Below are 20,026 nucleotides of genomic sequence, written 5' to 3'. Positions count from 1 at the left end.
CTGCACACAATTGCTGAAAGTTGGCATTTGGTAATGCGTGTAACTAATAACGCATAATCTCTATACTGAGATTATGCATTATTAGTAGTTCTTTTAGTTGGATTCCTAGAGGTTGGCTTACATGTTTGTATTTTCTGCATAGATTTTCCTGTTGTGGGACAAATAGAGCTGCCCAAGTAGGATGTTCTCTTATAGATCTTATCTTGTATGCATACAGCAGTGATAATTGTTGTCTTTGCAGGGACAGCAGTGGTTTGTTACTTTCTATGTAGAGGCTGTATGTAGGGATGTTCGTTGCTGAAAGCTCCTGTTGCTATTCATAGTGTGCTATGATGAATCAGATCTAACCATTTGAGGGAGTTCTTTTGTGCAGAGTTGTAGATGGGTACTCCATAATCTATTTTGGATCTTACTAGTACCTTTATAAAAGTTGAGCAATGGTATAACGGTTGGCCCCCATGTTTTTGTTAAAATTTTGAATATCGAGATGTTTGGTGCACTTCATTCATAATTTATTGATACATTCCATGTAGGTCAACTTGTTATCTAAAATGAGTCTGCTTTAGTTAACCAGTACTCTGTGATCTTTAGTGATAGTGCAGGGTCAAATTTCACTTTCTATAAAAGTGCACATAGGAATCCTAAACCCATTTTTTTGAACCAATTGACTGATATTATTAATTGCACAATTGTAGCTGGTATTTCTGTTGTTTTCATGTTCTGTACTTGGTAAGAGATATGAAACTCGTCTACATATAGTGCATGCAACACTACAGGTTGGCAGTTAATCTGTGATGCTAATTTATTTTGATGGCAAATAACATGGCACTCAAGACAGATTATTAGAGAACTCCTTGTTTATGTAATTTTGACAGAGTGTTTTGTTCTCTAACTTGGAATTTTCTATTCTTCATGAAATTTTGAATGAATAGGTGTAAATGACCTCTGAGTCCTAGATTGATTCTTGTAGGATACCGTATCTCCATGCTACATCATAGGCTTTCTGTATAACAAAAAATATGGAGACCATATGTTTCAAGCTTATTAATGCATGTCTGATGTGTGTTTGCTAGGTGAACTGATGTGGATCTGTTGCATTTAAATCCATTTTGTGTACTGGGTTTAACCAAGTTGATTGTTGCCAAGTACCAGACTAATCATTTATTGATTGTCTTCTCCAAAACTCTGCTCAAGCAGCTAGTGAGGACTATCAATCAATAGTTGTTTGGATTGTTCTGATCATTACTGGGTTTTGGAAGGCCGATACTGTTGCATGATGCCATGCTTCAGGAAAATTAGGTTGTGCAGTATGAGAAGGTTTTTTTTTACTTTGCTTTTGATCAGAGTTTTCCAAACTTTTGTACTTTGAACCCCATTAAAATTTTTTACAAATTTCATGTGCCCTCCCAAGTTCCAGAATAAGTGCAAATAAACAGATGACTTGAAATTTAGCTATGAATATACATACTTTTATAAATTAATATATACTTAAATACATTTAATCTCAAAATATGATTGCCAATTATGTTAAAATTTATCTAAATACATATAAGGTTGCTGAATCATACAGAAAGTGAATATTAATTCTTTCACATAAAATATTGGTTCTTTGATAGACTTAATCTTCTGTCTGCTTCTAAGTTCTTTATAACGTTCATTATAAACACTCAGGATTAATGTATTTAATCTTACATATCTTGTAGTTTAATAAATGTATCTTTTAAAATTTTTTAATGTTTTGATATTGTTTGAAATTGTCCCTGATCTTTTTTGATCACAATGTACTAGCATTATCCTCAAAATCTAATTCCTTTTGCTGTAGTGTAATAACAAGTTAAAAGAAACCAAGTGGTACAATTTCTTTGTTACCATGACAAATTAGATTCATAATTTCATTATATATGCATATTTCCAAAAACCCAGTGCCTAGATCGTGTGCCTACTTCCAACTGCTCATTTGTTGCAGCAGTTGTCAATCAGACAGGATGCATTGCATTTTCATTAATAGTACTTGATATTATCAAGTTAAATGTTTAGTATTTACAGCAAATGATGATAGAATTATTAGTTATATGAAGTGTTTCAACAATTTTGTTAAAAGAATCGTTGTCATTTTTTCTAGCAGTGATAGCTAGGTCTACTTTGTTCGCCGAAGATTAGGGTGTATACATTATTGCTAGCAAAATTGATGCTGTTGGTAATTATTCTGTTCCCAGGTTTACAAACACATGTGATAATAAACAAAGCAGTTTTAGGAGTACACTTTACTGAACAAATAATACAGAAATACAAACCAAATATTTCATTGAGCAAATAATTAATGTAATGCTTGAGCTCATTTCAGTTTTATGATTTCTTTCAGCACCTGATGTTTGTACAACTGATCAAGACTGTCCTTCTACAGCAATTTGTGCACTAGATTTAAATGAAATAAGGAATTGTTTTGGTAAGTTTTATATTTTTAATTTGAACATTGTTGTCTGAACTTATTTATACATCTTTTAGTTTAGTTTATGTAGCCTAGTTTAATACTTAACGTGTACAACATGGCAAGTCTAGGGTCCTCTGATAGCAAAATGATCAAACAGTTGGAATTTACAAATAAATAAAGATACATACCACTGCTATAGAATACTTTGTAATTAAAAGAATTAAATTCATGTGGCGTGTATTTATTCATTTAGATCTACTGAAAAATCACTTTATTTAGGATTATTTAAGTAGTTCATATTAAATTTTCAGGCATTTAAATGCATTTTTTGAAAAATATATTTCTTTCTGTAATAAAATAATAACTTTAGATATGACAACTTTTTTAAATTTTTAATTTGCTTCCTTAAAGTATGCTTTCTTAAATTTTAAGAATCATTTAATATTTAAATATTATCATGCCATTTATATTTTATCATAAGTAATAAGTTTGTGATCTTTTTATTAATCATTTTTCAAGTTGTTAAATACAGATTATATATATAATTTGTTTGATTTATTAATGCAAACATACAAGGATTGAGTAGGGTATGTATACCTCAAATTTTGAGCTTTTCATTAATTTTTATATAATATCCTTAGTAATTTCAACCTTAGAATATTAATGAAGGTAGATGAATTAACAAGAGTAACTTTTATGCACTATAGTTAACAAGTAAAGTTACTCATTAATTATGCCTGTAACTTGTATGGTTCCCCCCTCTCATTTGATAATTGTTAGAAACCTTCCTGTAAAATTAGTTTGTAAAAACAGTTTAATTTTTAACAAACAGATGAGTGAAATTTTTATTTCACACATGCTCATGTTGCATCTATTTTCTTTCAAGATGGCTGTAAAGTTGAAGATTTGCAGTGTGGATTTAATGCTGAATGTGTAACTGAAAATCATATTACCCGTTGTTCTTGTATACCGGGATATGTTGGTGATCCATATGATTCAGTAAAGGGCTGTAGATGTAAGTAAATAATTTACTTAATTTTTTATGGCACTTTTTTTACATTGGGATTCTTCTCAAATCTGGTGATGAATTACCTATTTTGTTTTTAAGCCACTGCACAAATATTATAAATCATTTCATAACCTATTTAACTTTTGTTTCTGAAAGTCATATTTTTTCCATCTCACTAATATTCTATTTTTCTGGAGAAGGTTAACCTTCTCTAATATTTCAAAACAAGCAGCTTTTTTGAGAGGAAAGTGCAGATGTAATATATAAATATATTACATTTATAATTTCCTTTTAATAAAAGCTAGTTTTGTTCTTTTTTTTTATGAGGAGGATGGTCAGAAAATAAGAATGCATGAGGAATTCTTTAGAGAAGGGGATATCAGATGTTTACCAAACTCTAACAGGAAGTTAAAAAGCTTTTGTGATAACTGAGGGGAAAGTGGAAGAGTAATTGTTGAAGATAAACATAAAAGGCACTTGTAGTGGATGAGATCTATCCAGTTATATTAAGGAAGGCAGCAAAAGAGGTAAGCCATAATTATGACAGCATCTTTGCATTCAGGGAAGTTCCCTATGGACTAGAGATGTGCAAATGTATTCCCAGTTTACACAAGTGGATCAAAAGGTGACAAGTAATTAATAGACCTGTTAGTTTGACTTTTGTTAAAATGCAAATGATGGAGTCACTGGTTAAAGAAGTAGGCCTGACGTAGCTGAATGATCAGGAGTGCAAGTGCAATAGAACATGCTCTGAGTGGACTGGGGTTCAAGCCCATGACAACTAAATATGATTAACATTTGTATTGATTGATTTATTGTAAACTCCACTGACCTGGTGTTCGTGCCGGAGTATAAACAAGAACATTTAGTGCAGGACTATCTAGAGAGGAATGCATTTATACTGCAGTCACAGCATGGATTTGTTAAGAGGGCGACCTTGTCTGACCAGACTGATTGGATATTATGATGCAGTAACAAAGGAAATGAATGAAAAAAAATAATTTTGATATCATATACTTGGATTTCAGGAAAGCTTTTGATAAAAGGCTGCTGTACAAATTGGAGCAGTGTGGCATTTTGGGCCAAGTTACTACTATGAATAAAGGGATGGTTGAGTAGGAAAAGCCAGAAAGTGGTTATCAATGAGCACTGCTTTTCTTTGACTAATGTTATTAGTTTAGTTCTGTAGGGTTCAGTGCTGGGTCCATTGTTGTTTTTGGTATTTATTAATGATATTGATGTTTACAGATGATACAAAGGTTGGCAAGGTGGTTAATGACAGTAATCAGTGTTAGCTACTTCAGCAAGATTTATAAAAATTAGGCAGACGGGCTGAGAAGTGGCAGTTGAAGTTTAACAGTGACAAAAACAAGGTATTGCATTTAGGTAGCTGTAATTTCAGAATAACATGCCAACTATGTGGTACCACATTAAAAATAATTTTGAATAAAAAAGTTCTGGGAATAATTGTGCAGTCAGACTTGAAGTTTCTGAGCAGTGCAGATGGGCTGCCAGGACAGATCATGGGGTTTTGTTAATGATATACAGGAATCTTGCAAGCAGGAATAAGGAGATAATTATTCTGCCCTATAAGGCAATAATTAGGCCACATCTTGAGTGCTGCATATAAGTCTGGAAGTGTATTTAAGGAATTGTGGATCTGTTTGAACAGATGCAAAGAAGAGCAAACACTAGATTAGTGAGGAGGACAAAAGGGCACCCTCACCAAGAAAGACTTCAGTTCTGCAAACCTGATACCTGTGAGAAGGTCTTATTGAGATGCTTAAACTTTTAAAAGACTGAGCAAGCTAAATGTTGATGGTATCAGTACTCTTGGTCAGGTTTAAATTTATGTTCCCTTACATAAGGAAACTAAATTTAAATTTAAATTGAGGAAAAATGGTTGCAGGACAGATATGGAGAAATTTGCTTTCAACTATAGGGTACTTGATTGTCGAAACAAACTTACATCTGGTGTTGTGGAAATGCATTTTTTAAATTAAATTTAAGGAGGAATTAGACAAATTATTAGAGAAGACGGATGGGTAACGTTAGTGGTGTTTTTTCTTGACTGATGCTGTATAAGTCTGCTTCTTTGCATTATTCATCACTATGACTAACAAAAATAAGAACAATACTTTTTTTATATTATTATATAAAAAAATTACAGTATGTTTACTATATTTCAAAATTTTCATTAATGTGTTATGAGTTTTGTTATTACTGCAGTTGAAACAGATATTTAGTTTATTGTATGAGTCTGTAAAATATTAAATGTTACTAACTGCCTTATGTTTTTTTTTTTATCACAGTACCTCATAAATGTCATTTTGATCATGATTGCCAGACAGAAGAAGTGTGCCGAGCAGGAACTGATAACATCCGTCGATGTGTGCGTAAGTATCAGTAGTAAATGAAGTATGCTAGATTGTTATACAATCAAAAATTTCTGTGATTGACCTTGGATCTTGAAATAGTGGCCTCATGGTGAGTTGCAGCTTCTTGCAACGTGTTTGTCATCTTGATATTGTGGTACAAGAATCACAAGTTTATCTGCAGTTGGTCTGAATTAGCATATGTTGAATAGAAGGTGTGTTATGTTTTATTGCATTTAAAATGAGGGATTTTATGGGGCAGTGTATTTGCATCAAATTTTGTTTAAAATTGCAGAAAAGTGCAACTGAAAATGGAGACAGGCTGCCAGGACAGCTCATGAGGTTTTGCCAATGAAATACAGGAACTTTTCTAGCACAGATAAGGAGGTGATTATCCTATTATACGAGGCAATGGTTAGGCTGCATCATGAGTACTGCATACAGGTCTGGTTGTTGTTGTTGTTGTTATTTGGTTTTTAGGAGCATTAGCAACTAAGGCCATATTGCTCCGGGATATGCGGTGGTCATTCTCTGACCTTCCCGCATCCCCCGTATTTGGTGGTGACGGGCTCGAACCCCGGTCTAATCAAGAAGCGTGTGCTGCGCACTGCTGCTCCTTCCCACCTGGCTACGAAGGCGCCTTACAGGTCTGGAAGCCTCATTTTAGGAAGGATGTAGATCTGCTCGAATGGGTGCAGAAAAGGGCTACAAGATTGATGAAGGGAACAAAAGGGTGGTCTTACCAAAAGAAGCTTCAGTTCTGCAAATTGCAGCATCTGGAGACTAGACACTTGGGAGGTGATCTGATTGAGGTGTTTGCGGCTTTGAATGGATTGAGCAAGCTAATGCTGATGGCATTCTTACTCTTGCCCAGACCACACACAGTGAGGCATAAATTCAAATTCAGGAAGGATGGTTGTAGGATAGAAACCTCAATCAAATCCTCAATTGTAACAACAATCAACAACCCACTGACCTTCCGTCAGTGGGTTGTTGTTACAACTAGTGATGTGGGAGGGTTTTTTTTTTGGCTGATGCTTTATAAGCTTGCTCTCTTGCATCATATGTTACTACTAATGTTTGTTTGTTATTTGGTTTTTAGGAGCATTAGCAACTAAGGCCATATTGCTCCAGGAATATGCATTGGTCATTCCCTTGACCTTTCCGCATCCTCCTCCGTATTTGGTGGTGACGGGCTTGAACCCCCGATCTAATCAAGAAGCGTGTGCTACGCACTGCTGCTTCTTCCCACCTGGCTACGGAGACGCCTCTACTAATATTAATACTAAATGTTAAAAACAGCTTTGATTGAATCGCTTGTATTTGTTACCCAGTCAGGAGTGATTGATATTTTAATCCATGAAGTTAGTGAAATTGATATTTCTTATGGGATGTCTGTCGATTTTAACAGATTTGGGAAAGCAATGCATTTCAGCAGACTTGAGCCTTACATTCTCACTGATAATCATAGAAAGTGGCAAGTTCTCACATATCATGTTTTTTTCAACATGATACTGCTGACTTCCACTTTGTTTCTCATATCATCACTGTTGATGAATTGTAGGTGTATGGTTGTGACCCAAAAGCAAAGCTCTGTGGAAGATTCTGCTTTCTGCGAGACCCAAAAAAAAAAAAGCAAGCCAATCTCAATTTTCCATTAAAAATTTCTTGCAAATGGTTCCCCATCCACTATACTCACTAGATTTAACTCCTTGTGATTTTTACCCCACCTCCTAAAGCTTAAGCCTCGTTAAACATCACAGATTTATAATGAATGAGGGCTAAATAGAATGAATTTTTACATAGTCATCAGTAAATATAAGAATATACAATTTATAATAATAATTCTTTGTTTGTGCCAACTAACAAAAATGATGCATGTAGGTAAAAATAAAACAGTAGAGATACATTAAAAATAGTGGAGAAAACTGAAAACTTATAATAAAAATGGCAAAAGGTAGCAAGGAATTACTGCATTTAAAAATAAGTCATGATCAAAAAGTTTGGCAGCTGAACTAATTTTGGGAAATGATGAAGCATACCAGCTATTCAGATGGATCTCCTACAGAGTAGTCCCTTGACAGTATACACATTGATTCCAGTTCTTTTGCAACTTCTGGAAGCATTTGTGATAGGCTTTGTTTGAAACTTCTAATAGTTTGTGTCACATTCACAATTTCCTTACTTGTTGCAAATCTGTGACATTTCAAGGTACTGTAAGCTTGGGAAATACAGAAAAAGTCAAAGGGAGCTAAAGTTTGTGTTGTTTTCCATAGCCAGTTAATGTATGTTAATATTTTATGGGAATAATAATCAAATAAAATGGATAACAAAAGAAAATTATAGGGAGCTAAATCTGTGAACATTTTCTGCATCCACAGAATCATCAGCCAGTCTAAAACTTGCATTTCGACCGGTTGATAGTTGTGCAGAAAGTATGCAAGTGTTGTCATCTCTTTTGTTTGAGATAACGCAAGTTGAAGCCCCTCTTTATGGTATCTTTGGACATTCAGTTTCTTATTCAGCCATTCAGCAGGGAGCTATTGTGCTTGGAGTATCTCCTAGTTTCATTGATTTTGCTATCTAGAGGGATGACAGGGTGACCCTCATCTCATCACTTTTGTTTAATTCTGTGATTGACTTAACATTTGAAGTCTCTTCCCTAATATTGGATTCAGTTCGGGGACTTAGAATATAGGGATAATGGCTTTTGCAAGATGATGGTCTGCAGACTTTGCTAGATGCTTCACTCCACTTCTTTGCACCGAGAGGCTTAATCACTAGTGCTTCTTCTAAGTCTTCTTCCTTGACTACAATTTTACCTGGAAAGGAAAAGGTTAAAATAGTGGAAAAAACTTTATAAAGTTAATGAAGTATTGTTACTGCAATAAAGTTGGATTCTCCTTTGAAATTTTACCAACAGGAAAGATTTCTGGAGGCTACAATTGTGTGGAGTATTTAAATAAGCTGTGGGCTGTCCTTTTGAAGCTACAGCAATGTTTATTTTTATTTCAAGTATTTAGAACTTAAATGAAATTATACCATGATCTGGTTTTAAGTAGCATTATTGCTGCTGATTTGAAGAAGTTAGATTGACAGATAAGAAGCATTATTCAGCTGTGGTTTAGATTGTCCCAAGATCTATCTCTAGCTTATTTTTATGCTGCACTTAAGGATGGGGGCCTGGAAATCCCCAGGACGAAGCATAAGAGAATGAATAAGCTGTTAATGGCATCTTCTCCATTTGTGAAAGCTGCTACAAAGTCAAAGATTTTTAAGGATGAATTTAGGCATACTTTGACTCTCATGAAAGATGGTTCCTGGGTGTTAGAATCTTAAAAAAATTAAATGTGGTTGGAAAAATTGTTTATATCTATCTTATGATGGAGCAACCCTAAAGGAATCTGATAAAGTTCTAGCCCAACATAGATGGGTTTCAGATGGAATGAGACTTATATCTGATTATGAATATATTGATTTGATAAAGACTAGAACAAATGCAATAACCGCTGTAACTAAAATGTCTAGGGGGAAGAGTACAGAAAATAAATTGTAGAGCTAGGTGTGCCACTGTTGAATCACTGGTGATATTACCATCAGATCTGGGATGTGAGTCTCTAAAGACATGATTCTATTGTTAATATTATTGAGTGTAGGCTTACTCAGAAAGAGTAGTCTGTGAAAAAAGAACTGTATTATTGGATATGAGAAGGTGATAGAAAACCCAATCTGATACATTTACAAAGAGATGTTGTGGATGTACAGGTTGTGAGTAATTGCTTTCCATTATTAAACAACAACCATCAAGCTTAGGTTGATTATTATAAAACTAATCATGACTTATTCAACAGATAACGCTAGAGTGTGGGATAGTTCCCTTATTCACCTCTGCTACTGAGTCCTTCAAAGGGGTTTGGGCTCTTTAAGTTGGTATGGAGTTAAGGATTATCCTATTCAAATATCAAAATTATTTCTTTGCGTGCCCTGCAGGAATCCTTCACTGGCTGACACATTCACCAATGTATGATATACATGTAGGTTAATGACTTCATTTCTTTCTATGGTTTATGTTGGCCACCACCATAATCAGTTCATGTATGTCAATATTTTATGGGAATAATGGGAAACAAAAGGAAATGACAGGAAGCTAAATTTGGTGGTTATTGCAGATGGGGATCACAGTGATGGAGTACTTCGCATGAAATTCTTAAATGAAAAGTGCGAAGTTTGCAGGGGGTGTTGTTATGATGCAAGTGCCAATTCCCTGAAACCCACTTTTCTGGCTACTTTTGTGCAATCTCCATAGAACTGTTTTTGTAGTAATCCTAGTTCATTGGTGCAGGACAAATTCATAATGAACAGTGCTCTATGAGTCAGAAAATATGATAAGCATGATCTTCACATTTTATCAAGATTATCTTGCTCTTTTTGGACATCGGAGAAGTTGAATCATTCACAAAGAGAACTAGGCATTTTTTCTGAGTCAGTAGCATACACCCATGATTTTTGAATAGTAATGATGGAAGAAAAAGTGTAGGCAGTTGCAGCATGTTGATAAGGATTTGGACATTCAAGAACTCTCTGTGATCATTAGTGAGGATGCAAGGTAAATTGTTTGAAATATGTTGCATTCCCAAATGTTCCATTAAAACCAGTTTACACATCCAATAAGAAATTACCAGTTTCTCTAGCAACTTCATGGATAATTAAACATCAATCTCTTCTGATCAGATCATGAAAACACAATTTATTAATCCATTGGTTTTTGAAATTGAAAGGCAGCGAGAGTAAGGGTCATCTTCAACAGACAAATGGTGCTTTTTAAACTTTGTGAACCACTAAAGTGTTTGAATAATACAATATCCTCTTTGAAAGCCGTTTTTAACATTTTATTGGTTTCTGTTGCAGTAATTTGAAATAAAATTTGTTACAAATTCACTGCTCAAGTAAAATTACTATCTAAAACTACTAACTTATTTAAAATCAGCCTATAAATGGCTGATTTGTGAATTACTACCTCCAGGTGAGTCACTAAACATATTATGCCAAGTTGCAACTCTCCACTACACTGCAATTTTGAGATACAAAATCAGTTCTTGAACTTTTAATCACACCTCTTATAGAAGAGAAGATGAACTATATTGCAAATTAATTGTTTTTTTAGTTGCATGCATATTTACACAGTGTGGTTCAGGAGCCGAATGTGTAGCTCGTGAACATGTTGCTCGATGCCGTTGCCCACCAGGTACTACTGGAAATCCTAATGATGTTCACCGAAGCTGCGATCGTAAGTGATATTTCTATATTTACATGTTATTTTAGTTTGTTTTAATTAATTCTTTCAAATTGTTGTTTTCGTATACCTCTATTTCACTATAATTTCAAATGTAATTAGTATAAGAATAGCCAAATGATGCAAGGAAGCAGACATTTCCCTGCATCTGCAAAAATAAAAAATTGCAATCACTCATATCGCCAAAATATGACATGATCTACAACCTTCTGTTGTTCTCAGAGCTCTTATATTTATGCTCTCCTGATTCTTATCTCTTCTACCTGTGAAAATATAGCCCCCTCATTCATTCATTCATTGATTCCTTTTACATCATAGTCGTGTGCATCATCAAGATATCCATTTGCCAAGCATAACAGTTGGTTCTTTTCTAAGTCCTTCCTTGTAAGGATAATGATTAGTGCTAGTTACTAATCTAGTTGTCCTTCTGTGAATCCTCATTAATTACAGAGCCGGGTATAATATTCCAAATGCAGTCCTACCATCTGTTTACACTTCTCAATTTTGATTATATTCTAATCTCTAAGTCCATTCTATTCTTTTTTTTTTTTTTTTTTTGATTTGGTAGTTGTTGGCGCATCGGCTTCTGTGGCCATATTGCACCTCCCAAGGGTTTTGCAGTACTTTGATCCAAGCCCGAGGCGGGAATCGAACCCGCGACCTTTGGGTTGCCGGGCAGGTACTTTACCCACTCGGCTAGCCCGGTCGGCCCAATTCTATTCTACATTGCTTTTAAACTCCTACCCCATTTTGTAAGTTGTTCTATGGTTTCTGTTCCCTAGATTCAAGACTATATTTACAAACATTAAACCCTAGTTGCTATTTTTCATGATCATATTTGTAAAAGGGCCAAATAAATTTTGAAGTGGCATAGCCTGGTTTTGATTGTTAGCTACCCTCCCAACTTTGTTAGCCTCCATTAGACTTCCTCATCCATTTAGGTAAAGAAGATTAGGTTCAAGTGTGACCCATCACCAATCCCCAAGGGACACCACTTGCCTTGCTAGACCATTCTGAAAAATATCCATTTAGTAGTAGAAGTAGCGGCATGTGATGAAAGAAGGCAAATGTATGAGCTTATGCAGCATCAGCCAAAAAAAAAAAGTAAAAAAAAAAAAAAAAATCACACCATTCCCTCGAAATGCCTGTCCAGTTCCTCCTTAAATTTATTTAACCTATCAACTTCCACAATGACAGATGGAAGTTTGTTCCAGCAATTAACCACCCGCTGGCTAAAGGCAAATTTCCGCACATCTATTCTACACCTGTCTTTTCTTAATTTGAATTTATGCCCCCTTAGGTTCGTAATCTGAACAAGTGGAAGGATCCCATCAGAATTCAGCGTTCAGCGTGCTCAACCCATTCAAGGCCTTATACACCTCAATCAGATCACCACACAGGTGCCTAGTCTCCAGCCACTGCAATTTGCAGAACTTAACCCTCTCTTTGTAAGAGGATCCCTTCATTCCCCTCACCAATCTTGTTGCCCTTCTCTGTACACGCTCAAGTAAATCTACATCCTTCCTAAAATGAGGCCTCCAGACCTGTACGCAGTACTCAAGGCGTGGCCTGACCATTGCCTTATACAGAGGGACAATCACCTCCTTTTCCCTGCTAGCAAAATTCCTATATATCATTGACAAAACCCGATGACCTGCCCTGGCAGCCTGTCTGCATTGCTCAGAAAACTTCATATCTGCCTGCACAATTACTCCCAGGTCTTTTTCATTTTCTACCACCTTAAGTGTAGTACCACACAGTTGGTATGTTTCTCTAGGGTTACTTCTACCCATATGCAGTACTTTGCATTTGTCAAGGTTAAACTTCAGTTGCCACTTCTTAGCCCATCTGACCAAATTATCTAGATCCTGTTGCAGTAGCACACTGCCATTACTGTCATTAACAACTCTGCCAACCTTTGTATCATCTGAAAACTTCGACACTAAGCTTGATATACCTTCATCAATATCATTGATAAATATACAAAACAACAGAGGATCCAACACCGAACCCTCTGGGACTCCACTAATAACATTAGTCCATGAAGAGCAGCACCCATTAATTACCACCCTCTGTCTTGTCCCACTCAACCATCCTTTTATCCATTGTAGCAACTTACCTTTAATACCATTCTGCTCCAATTTTTACAATAGTCTTCCATGCGCAACAGTGTCAAAAGCTTTCCTGAAATCCAAATATATGATATCAAAATTATTTTTTGCACCCAGTTCCTTTGTAACCACATCATAATATCCTATCAAATTTGTCAGACAAGACTTTCCCTTAACAAACCCATGCTGTGTCTGAATTATTGCTGCAGCCTTGTCTAGATGATCCTGCAATGCATCTTTAACCAGTGACTCCATTATTTTACCCGGAACAGAAGTTAAACTAACTGGTCTGTAATTACTCGTGTCACCCTTTGATCCCCCTTTGTGAATTGGGGATACATTTGCACATCTCCAGTCCGTGGGGACCTCCCCTGAGTCCAAGGATGCTCTAATAATTATGGCTAAGGGTATGCTTAGTTGCTTTGCCACCTCCTTTAATATAACTGGATAGATCCCATCCATCCCAGGTGCCTTTCTTAAGTTTAACTTCAACAATTTCTCCTCCACTTTGCTCTCAGTTATTACAAAATCATTAAGCACCCTGCTACAATTTGATAACCTTCTGCCATTTTCAAACCTTAATAACTCCTCATGTGTGAATGTAGATGCAAAATATTCATTCAGTTTGTTTGCTATCTGAGCAGGATCATCAATAGTCCAACCATCGATATCAAGTGGACCAATCAGATTCATCCCCTTCCTTTTAGAATTTATATAAGTAAAGAAATCCTTGCTGTTTTTCTTAGCATCTTTTGCCAAAGATTTCTCGTAATCTGCCTTCGCCTGCCTAACCTCCTTTGTTACCTGATTACTGACTAGCTTATATCTGCCATAGGCTTCTGAGTCGCTGGATAATTTATATGCATCCCATGCATTTTTCTTCTCTGTCACGAGTCTCATTAGTTCATTTGATAACCATTTAGGCCTAAACCTTGAACAATATTTCTTAATAGGTATGAAACTTTTAGTAGCATCCATGATTAATTCCTTGAATGCTTCCCACTTAGAATTTACCGTTGGTAACGTCGTCAGTTGATCCCACTGTACAGAATTTAAAAACTGTCTGAGACCACTGTACTCACCTTTACGGAAGCGAAAACCCTTTCCTTTACCCCTGATGGTAATTATATCTTTAAGTAAATCCCACATCAGTACGCTGTGATCACTGCCACCTAGTGGTTCCTTTATCTGCAAATTCTTAATACACGAATGATCACTGCTGATAACCAGATCAAGAGTATTACCCTCTCTGGTTGCCTCTTGAACATGCTGCTGCAGAAAACAATCATCCAATAAATCCAAAAAAGTCTTACTAGTGTGTGAGTGACCAACCACAAGTTCCAGTCAATATCTGGGAAGTTAAAATCTCCCATTATAAGACATTCTGATTTACTAGCTCACTATTTCTCTGTACAATTGTTCATTGTACTCATTCGAGTCATTAGGCCTATAAAGTAAAGTAAGTAAAGTAAAGTGCAGCCATTATCAACCCACTGCAGGATGGAAGCCTCCTCAACAATTCATGCTGAGGGAAATGGACCATAATCTGCCACGCTGGTCCAGTGCGGGTTGGCAGATCGACCGTATTCAGCAGTCAGGGGCTTGAACCCCGGTCTACTCAAAGAGCGTGTGCTACTGCACTCCCGCTCCTTAACACACTCCTACTTCGAGTCATTAGGCCTATAACACACTCCTACTCTTATTTTTGCTTTTGCAGGGCTTATGTCACACCAAACTGACTGAACAGTGCACTGTTCATCTATATCAACTGGATGCACTTCTTTTGATTTTATGTTTTTCTTAATTAACAACATAACACCTCCTCTCTTCCTATCCTGTCTATCCTATCTGTACACATTGTACTCTCCAAATTCCAGTTCTGCATTCCTTATATCTGTGTGACACCACGTCTCTGTTATCCCAACAATATCCGCCTTTGATGTCTTGACCAGCATGTCAAATTCATTTATACTTATATTTATAGATGAATTTATATTTATAGTCAAATTTATTTACTATACTTCTAGCATTGGTATACATGCACCTTATCTTATTCTTAGTTACCCTAACACATCCCATATACCCACCTGTTTCATGATCACTGCCATCAGTCCCTGAAACCCCCAGCACCCCTTGCTCCAGGTCGCTACTTATTCTAATAGAAGGTGTGCAAGAATCACCTTCACCTCTGCCTGTGGCTACTTTTAACCTTTTAGTCTGTGAATCCCCCCAAGTTAGCAGTTTTCCGACCCACCTAACACTGCCTCGATAGCATCAGCAAATATTCTTGCACCCTTTCTATTTAACTGTATCCCATCCCTGTAGAAGCAGTCTCTCCTGTTAACAAGCACAGACCACGCTGAAAAAATTCTACCCCTTGAGCCTTGCACAATCTTTCCAGGGCCGAATTGATTGACAAGGCTGTCATCATGTATTCCCTCCTATCGTGTCTGGGCAGAATTGCAGACACTTTCAAATTTAACCCTGACTCGCGACTTTTTTGCAACATTGACCTGTACTTGTTAAGTAAATCTTAACAAGTACAGGTTATTGCAACTTTTTGTCTCCTCTCCTTAAATCAACCCCTGATCCACTTGTATCTTTTCTGTAATCCCAGTTTTTCCAGTTATATACAACAAACTCCTATGGGGGATTTTAAGTATATAATATCATAGTTGTTTTTTTGGATCTAAATGTTTTATGTTCTTAAGATTTCATACAGCAATCGACTAAACACAGAAGTTAAAACCAAAAACACTAAAGTAGAATACAAGCATCAAAATACAAAAATAAAATAAAAACGATACATGATAAAGTCAATGAATAAAAGTGTTAAAATATAAAATGAAATATCAAGTAGCTTTCAAGGTGGAGTGCTCTTTTATCAACTAAAAAAAAGTGAAGCATACAGTAGCTTGATAAGTTTGAATTAAAAAAGAAGTAATAATAAAGGGGTAGTGAAAGGAAGGAGCTAATCAGGCATGTGTGATGCAAAATAACATGCATAGTGGACATGCTAATGTTTATGAAATTGTATTGCCAGAGTGTAATTAGCTCCTTCCTTACTTTCTTCTCTTTCCCCCTTTAATTTAATTTAATTTTATTTTTCCAAAGCCTATCATGCCCCATTATGTTCATCCATTTTAAGATATAGTATTACCATAGATACTCGAGGTACTCAAGTATAAGTTGAGAAATTTTGGACATTTCAAAATCAAAAGTAGACAGTTGCCTTATATATGGTCATCTCAGGTTTCTACATACAGAAAAAAATTTCTCCCTATGTAGAATGGGTAAAGTAAATCCACAAGAGGATTTACTTTCTGACATTATTAAACATGCATTTTTAAAAATATGGCATTAGTAATGCTATGGACAGGGAAAACAATGTTTTTTTTTTATATAGGCAGCTGAAGAAAATGTTATATTTGAGGAATGACAATGCTACGGATGGCTAAAGACAATGTTATTTTTGAGGAATCAGATAAAAAAAAATGAGTTTGAAATTTGTGATTTGACTCACGATGTATATGACTGTCATCAGGGCCACTGCGACCCTATGTACTGCCAGTAGGCGAAATCAAATTTGCAGCCCCAAAATATTTGGATTAAAAAATAAAATAGCATTCATTTATTGAAAAAGAAAAGAATTACAAAATATCTCACATATAATATAATGAAACAACAAACAAAAATGAAATCATTCTGAAATTCTGGAAACAAACTTTAAATTCTAAATCACAGTGTTCGTATTCTATCACAATAATAAAATAAAAGGAAAATTATAATGTTAAAAAAATTATACAAATTTATGTTTCCTTGCTTTAAGAAATGCAAATTTATTAATTATTTCATTTATGTTTATTTTTTCCAAAAGGTCGTTTTCTATTGAAATTATTTCCAAATTAGAAAGTACTTGTTGAGAAATTGTCGATCGTAAATAATTTTTGATTAATTTTAATTTTGAAAAACTCCATTCACCTGAGGCAGTTGAAACTGGTAAAGTTAGAAAAATTCTTAGTGCAACTGCTATATTTGGAAAAGTATCTGTAAAATCGTTTTTAAAAATATATTGTAACGATTCAAATGGAAGAAGAATTTCTTCATACAGCTTAAGGGTAGTGAAGAAGAATTTCTTCATACAGCTTAAGGGTAGTGAAGAAGAATTTAAGATGCATTAATTATGAATTATTTGTTTCGTTCACCGCATTTGGGTTTTTTTTGTCTAACCTGCTGTTTGCTCACTCTCATAACCCAGAATCTGGAAATTACTGATGTCAGAGGCCCAATTACAATCAAAACTTGTGAAGCTAATAATTATAGAACAATTTTATCAAGTAAGGAATTTGTTTACGGCATTGGGTGCACCTTCACAAGATTCTTTGTATGTGCCATATTTAGGAAAACCATATCTACATGCACAGACCTACAGGTCTGTGCTGGGCAATATCTGTCGTCGCTCAAATTTACACAGACCGGGCCAGATGGCCATTCAGTTGGCCTGCACTATATACACATGCTCCGGTTTGACTGCACAAACTTGGCCAGTGCAGGCAAGCTGGAGCATCTGTAAATTTACATTTATTATTACAATTTTACTAATTTCAATATAATATAACAAACTGATAACCTCTGTTATCACATCGCTTTTATAATGCCAGAATATTGCAGTACCTTCATTGATGTATAATAACATTATATTAATATTATCAAAATATTATTTATATGTCCATTTGGCAAAATAGTATTAACTGGATGGGTACATTGTTTCTCTGTAAGTGTGCAAGATGCATACTCCCTGTGCCCCTTGAGGAGGAATTCCTTTTTTACTAGGGCTGGTGTTTGAAGATTTCTCTTTCATAAGAGTTGCACAATCAAAAAATTAAAACAAGTATGCACATGTATTTTCATATGTGTTATTGAGGTAAAGTACTATTGTATGTGTTACTATAACCAGTTAAAACAGGGCTATCTTTTACTGTCCTTTTATTAATGTAACCTGCCAAATTGCAATTTTATCTATGTTAGCATACTTTTTATATCCCAGTTTGGTAACAGTTAATAATATTAATTCTCATTTGTTAGCAATTGTCTCTGGTGGTTGTGAAAAGGACAGCGACTGCCCATCTTCACAGATTTGTCGGATAACTGTTGCTAGCTTTTTGGATTGTCTCGGTGAGTTGGTGTCTGAACTTTCAATTTTAATGACTGTACTTTATATGTTACATTTTTGGTAGGGAAATGTATTGCCATACTGTTCCATGTGTAATTTGATCTTAAATTTTTAAGAAAAAATATGCTAATATTGTGATTGAAAATCTAAATAAGTATTCTGTAAACAGTATACAACGTTACTGTCAAAAGAAATATATCATCTATTGTTGGGTGTAACTGAAGTGAAGTAATCTAAATCCTGATGCAAGATTTACTAATTTCATGCCTTATGAATGAACCAAATCTTCATCTTATAAATGAAAATGAGTTGTCTGGATACATATTGACTCATATAATCTAAATGATTAATATTTATCAAGAGATGGAAAATACAGCCTTGATAAAGTTTTTGAACTATACCATAACACATGATGAGATTCGGATTAGTTGTTTTAGTCTTAGCATAAACAATAATCATGTGTTCAGAAACAAATTCAGTCTCTACCAAAGAAATTTTTAACATCCGTTACAAAGCTAAATATTGCTACCCTTTGATAATGACATTCTTTGCAACATACTGTGGTCATTTTGAATCCTTTTATCTTCAGAAAATGATTAGAGCACTGGCCAAAGTGTATTAAAGGAAGTTAATTAACCCCACAATGGCTTTACCTTTCTCTAAAAAAAAGTTTCAATATTTAAAAATTTAAATGTCTTTTAGAAAAATTATCATTTTTCATGAGTGAGTTTCCTGAAAGTGTGTAGGACTTTGTATGGGGAGGGGAGTGGATGTGCTCTGTGAAGTGAGTTTCTTTGTGAAATTTTGAAGTTTCGTGAAAATGAAACTTTGTTTATTTATTCATATTTTGATTTCATTTCTCAGCATTAGAGTAAAATTGTCAAAAATCAAACCCAAATAAAAAAATGGAAAAAATATAAATAGAACTCAAAAAGTAATGTTAATTTTCTTTTTTTTTATATAAAAATTAAACTCTTCATTATTTATTTTTTTGCAGTAATAATATTCTTTACATCTAGTTTTGTATCACTTAATTTTATTTCAGCTTCTGGATCTAAATTTTCCAGAGAACTTCAATTTGATCCTTTAGGTTGTCACACACATTCTCTCAGATATGCCAGACAAGCTGTACTTGCTACCTGGGGGAGTCTAAAACGCTGATGGAACTGATATTCGGGTGACACTCAAGTCAAGTGGACTCAATTTTGGCAAAGTCCAGACAGTCTGTGACAGCCAAATCCTCTGCGTGCACCTTCATGATGGTGGGACTGTTAGTAATCCTGGGTATAACCCTGATGTGCAAGCACACTGTGGGTGACCACCCAGGTGTGAACCAATGCAAGCAGGGGTAGAGGTGTGGCGCCCAAACCACAAGGAGGAATGCCGCCCCTCTGTGTTACCAGGCAATACTGGTGGTAGGTGACTCTCATCAACTGGTGCAACACCACCACCTCGCTTTTTGCAGGCTTTAAGTGGTGGAACCCATGTTTAGTCTCCAGAGTTAAGTTCTGGTCAACCCTTCCCCATCTCTTCCATCATGCAGTGTGACTTCCATTATGCAGTATGACTGATGACTTTTGAGGTTATGATGGACATCATGGCGAGATCCAGTCTTCCTTACATTTCGAGAGTAC

At 35.3% G+C, this 20,026-nt stretch overlaps 1 protein-coding gene across 3 annotated transcripts in view; it reads left to right on the top strand.

The window, feature by feature from the left end:
- Window positions 1-20,026, top strand: part of LOC150088897 (uncharacterized) — a 599,507-nt gene that overhangs the window by 280,241 nt on the left and 299,240 nt on the right. For all 3 annotated transcript variants that reach the window (XM_090369705.1, XM_090369706.1, XM_090369707.1), the window contains 5 exons: window positions 2,363-2,446; window positions 3,318-3,446; window positions 5,753-5,836; window positions 10,980-11,102; window positions 18,305-18,394. In XM_090369705.1, coding sequence (XP_090225831.1) covers window positions 2,363-2,446; window positions 3,318-3,446; window positions 5,753-5,836; window positions 10,980-11,102; window positions 18,305-18,394 — 510 coding nt within the window. The remainder of the gene's footprint in view (window positions 1-2,362; window positions 2,447-3,317; window positions 3,447-5,752; window positions 5,837-10,979; window positions 11,103-18,304; window positions 18,395-20,026) is intronic.

This window comes from Mastigoproctus giganteus, chromosome 3 (genome assembly GCF_048544385.1).
Source record: "Mastigoproctus giganteus isolate SK-2022 chromosome 3, ASM4854438v1, whole genome shotgun sequence".
Classification (NCBI taxonomy): domain Eukaryota; kingdom Metazoa; phylum Arthropoda; class Arachnida; order Uropygi; family Thelyphonidae; genus Mastigoproctus; species Mastigoproctus giganteus.
Note: the sequence above shows the minus strand (reverse complement) of the source record. Positions and strands in the feature narration are given on the sequence as shown.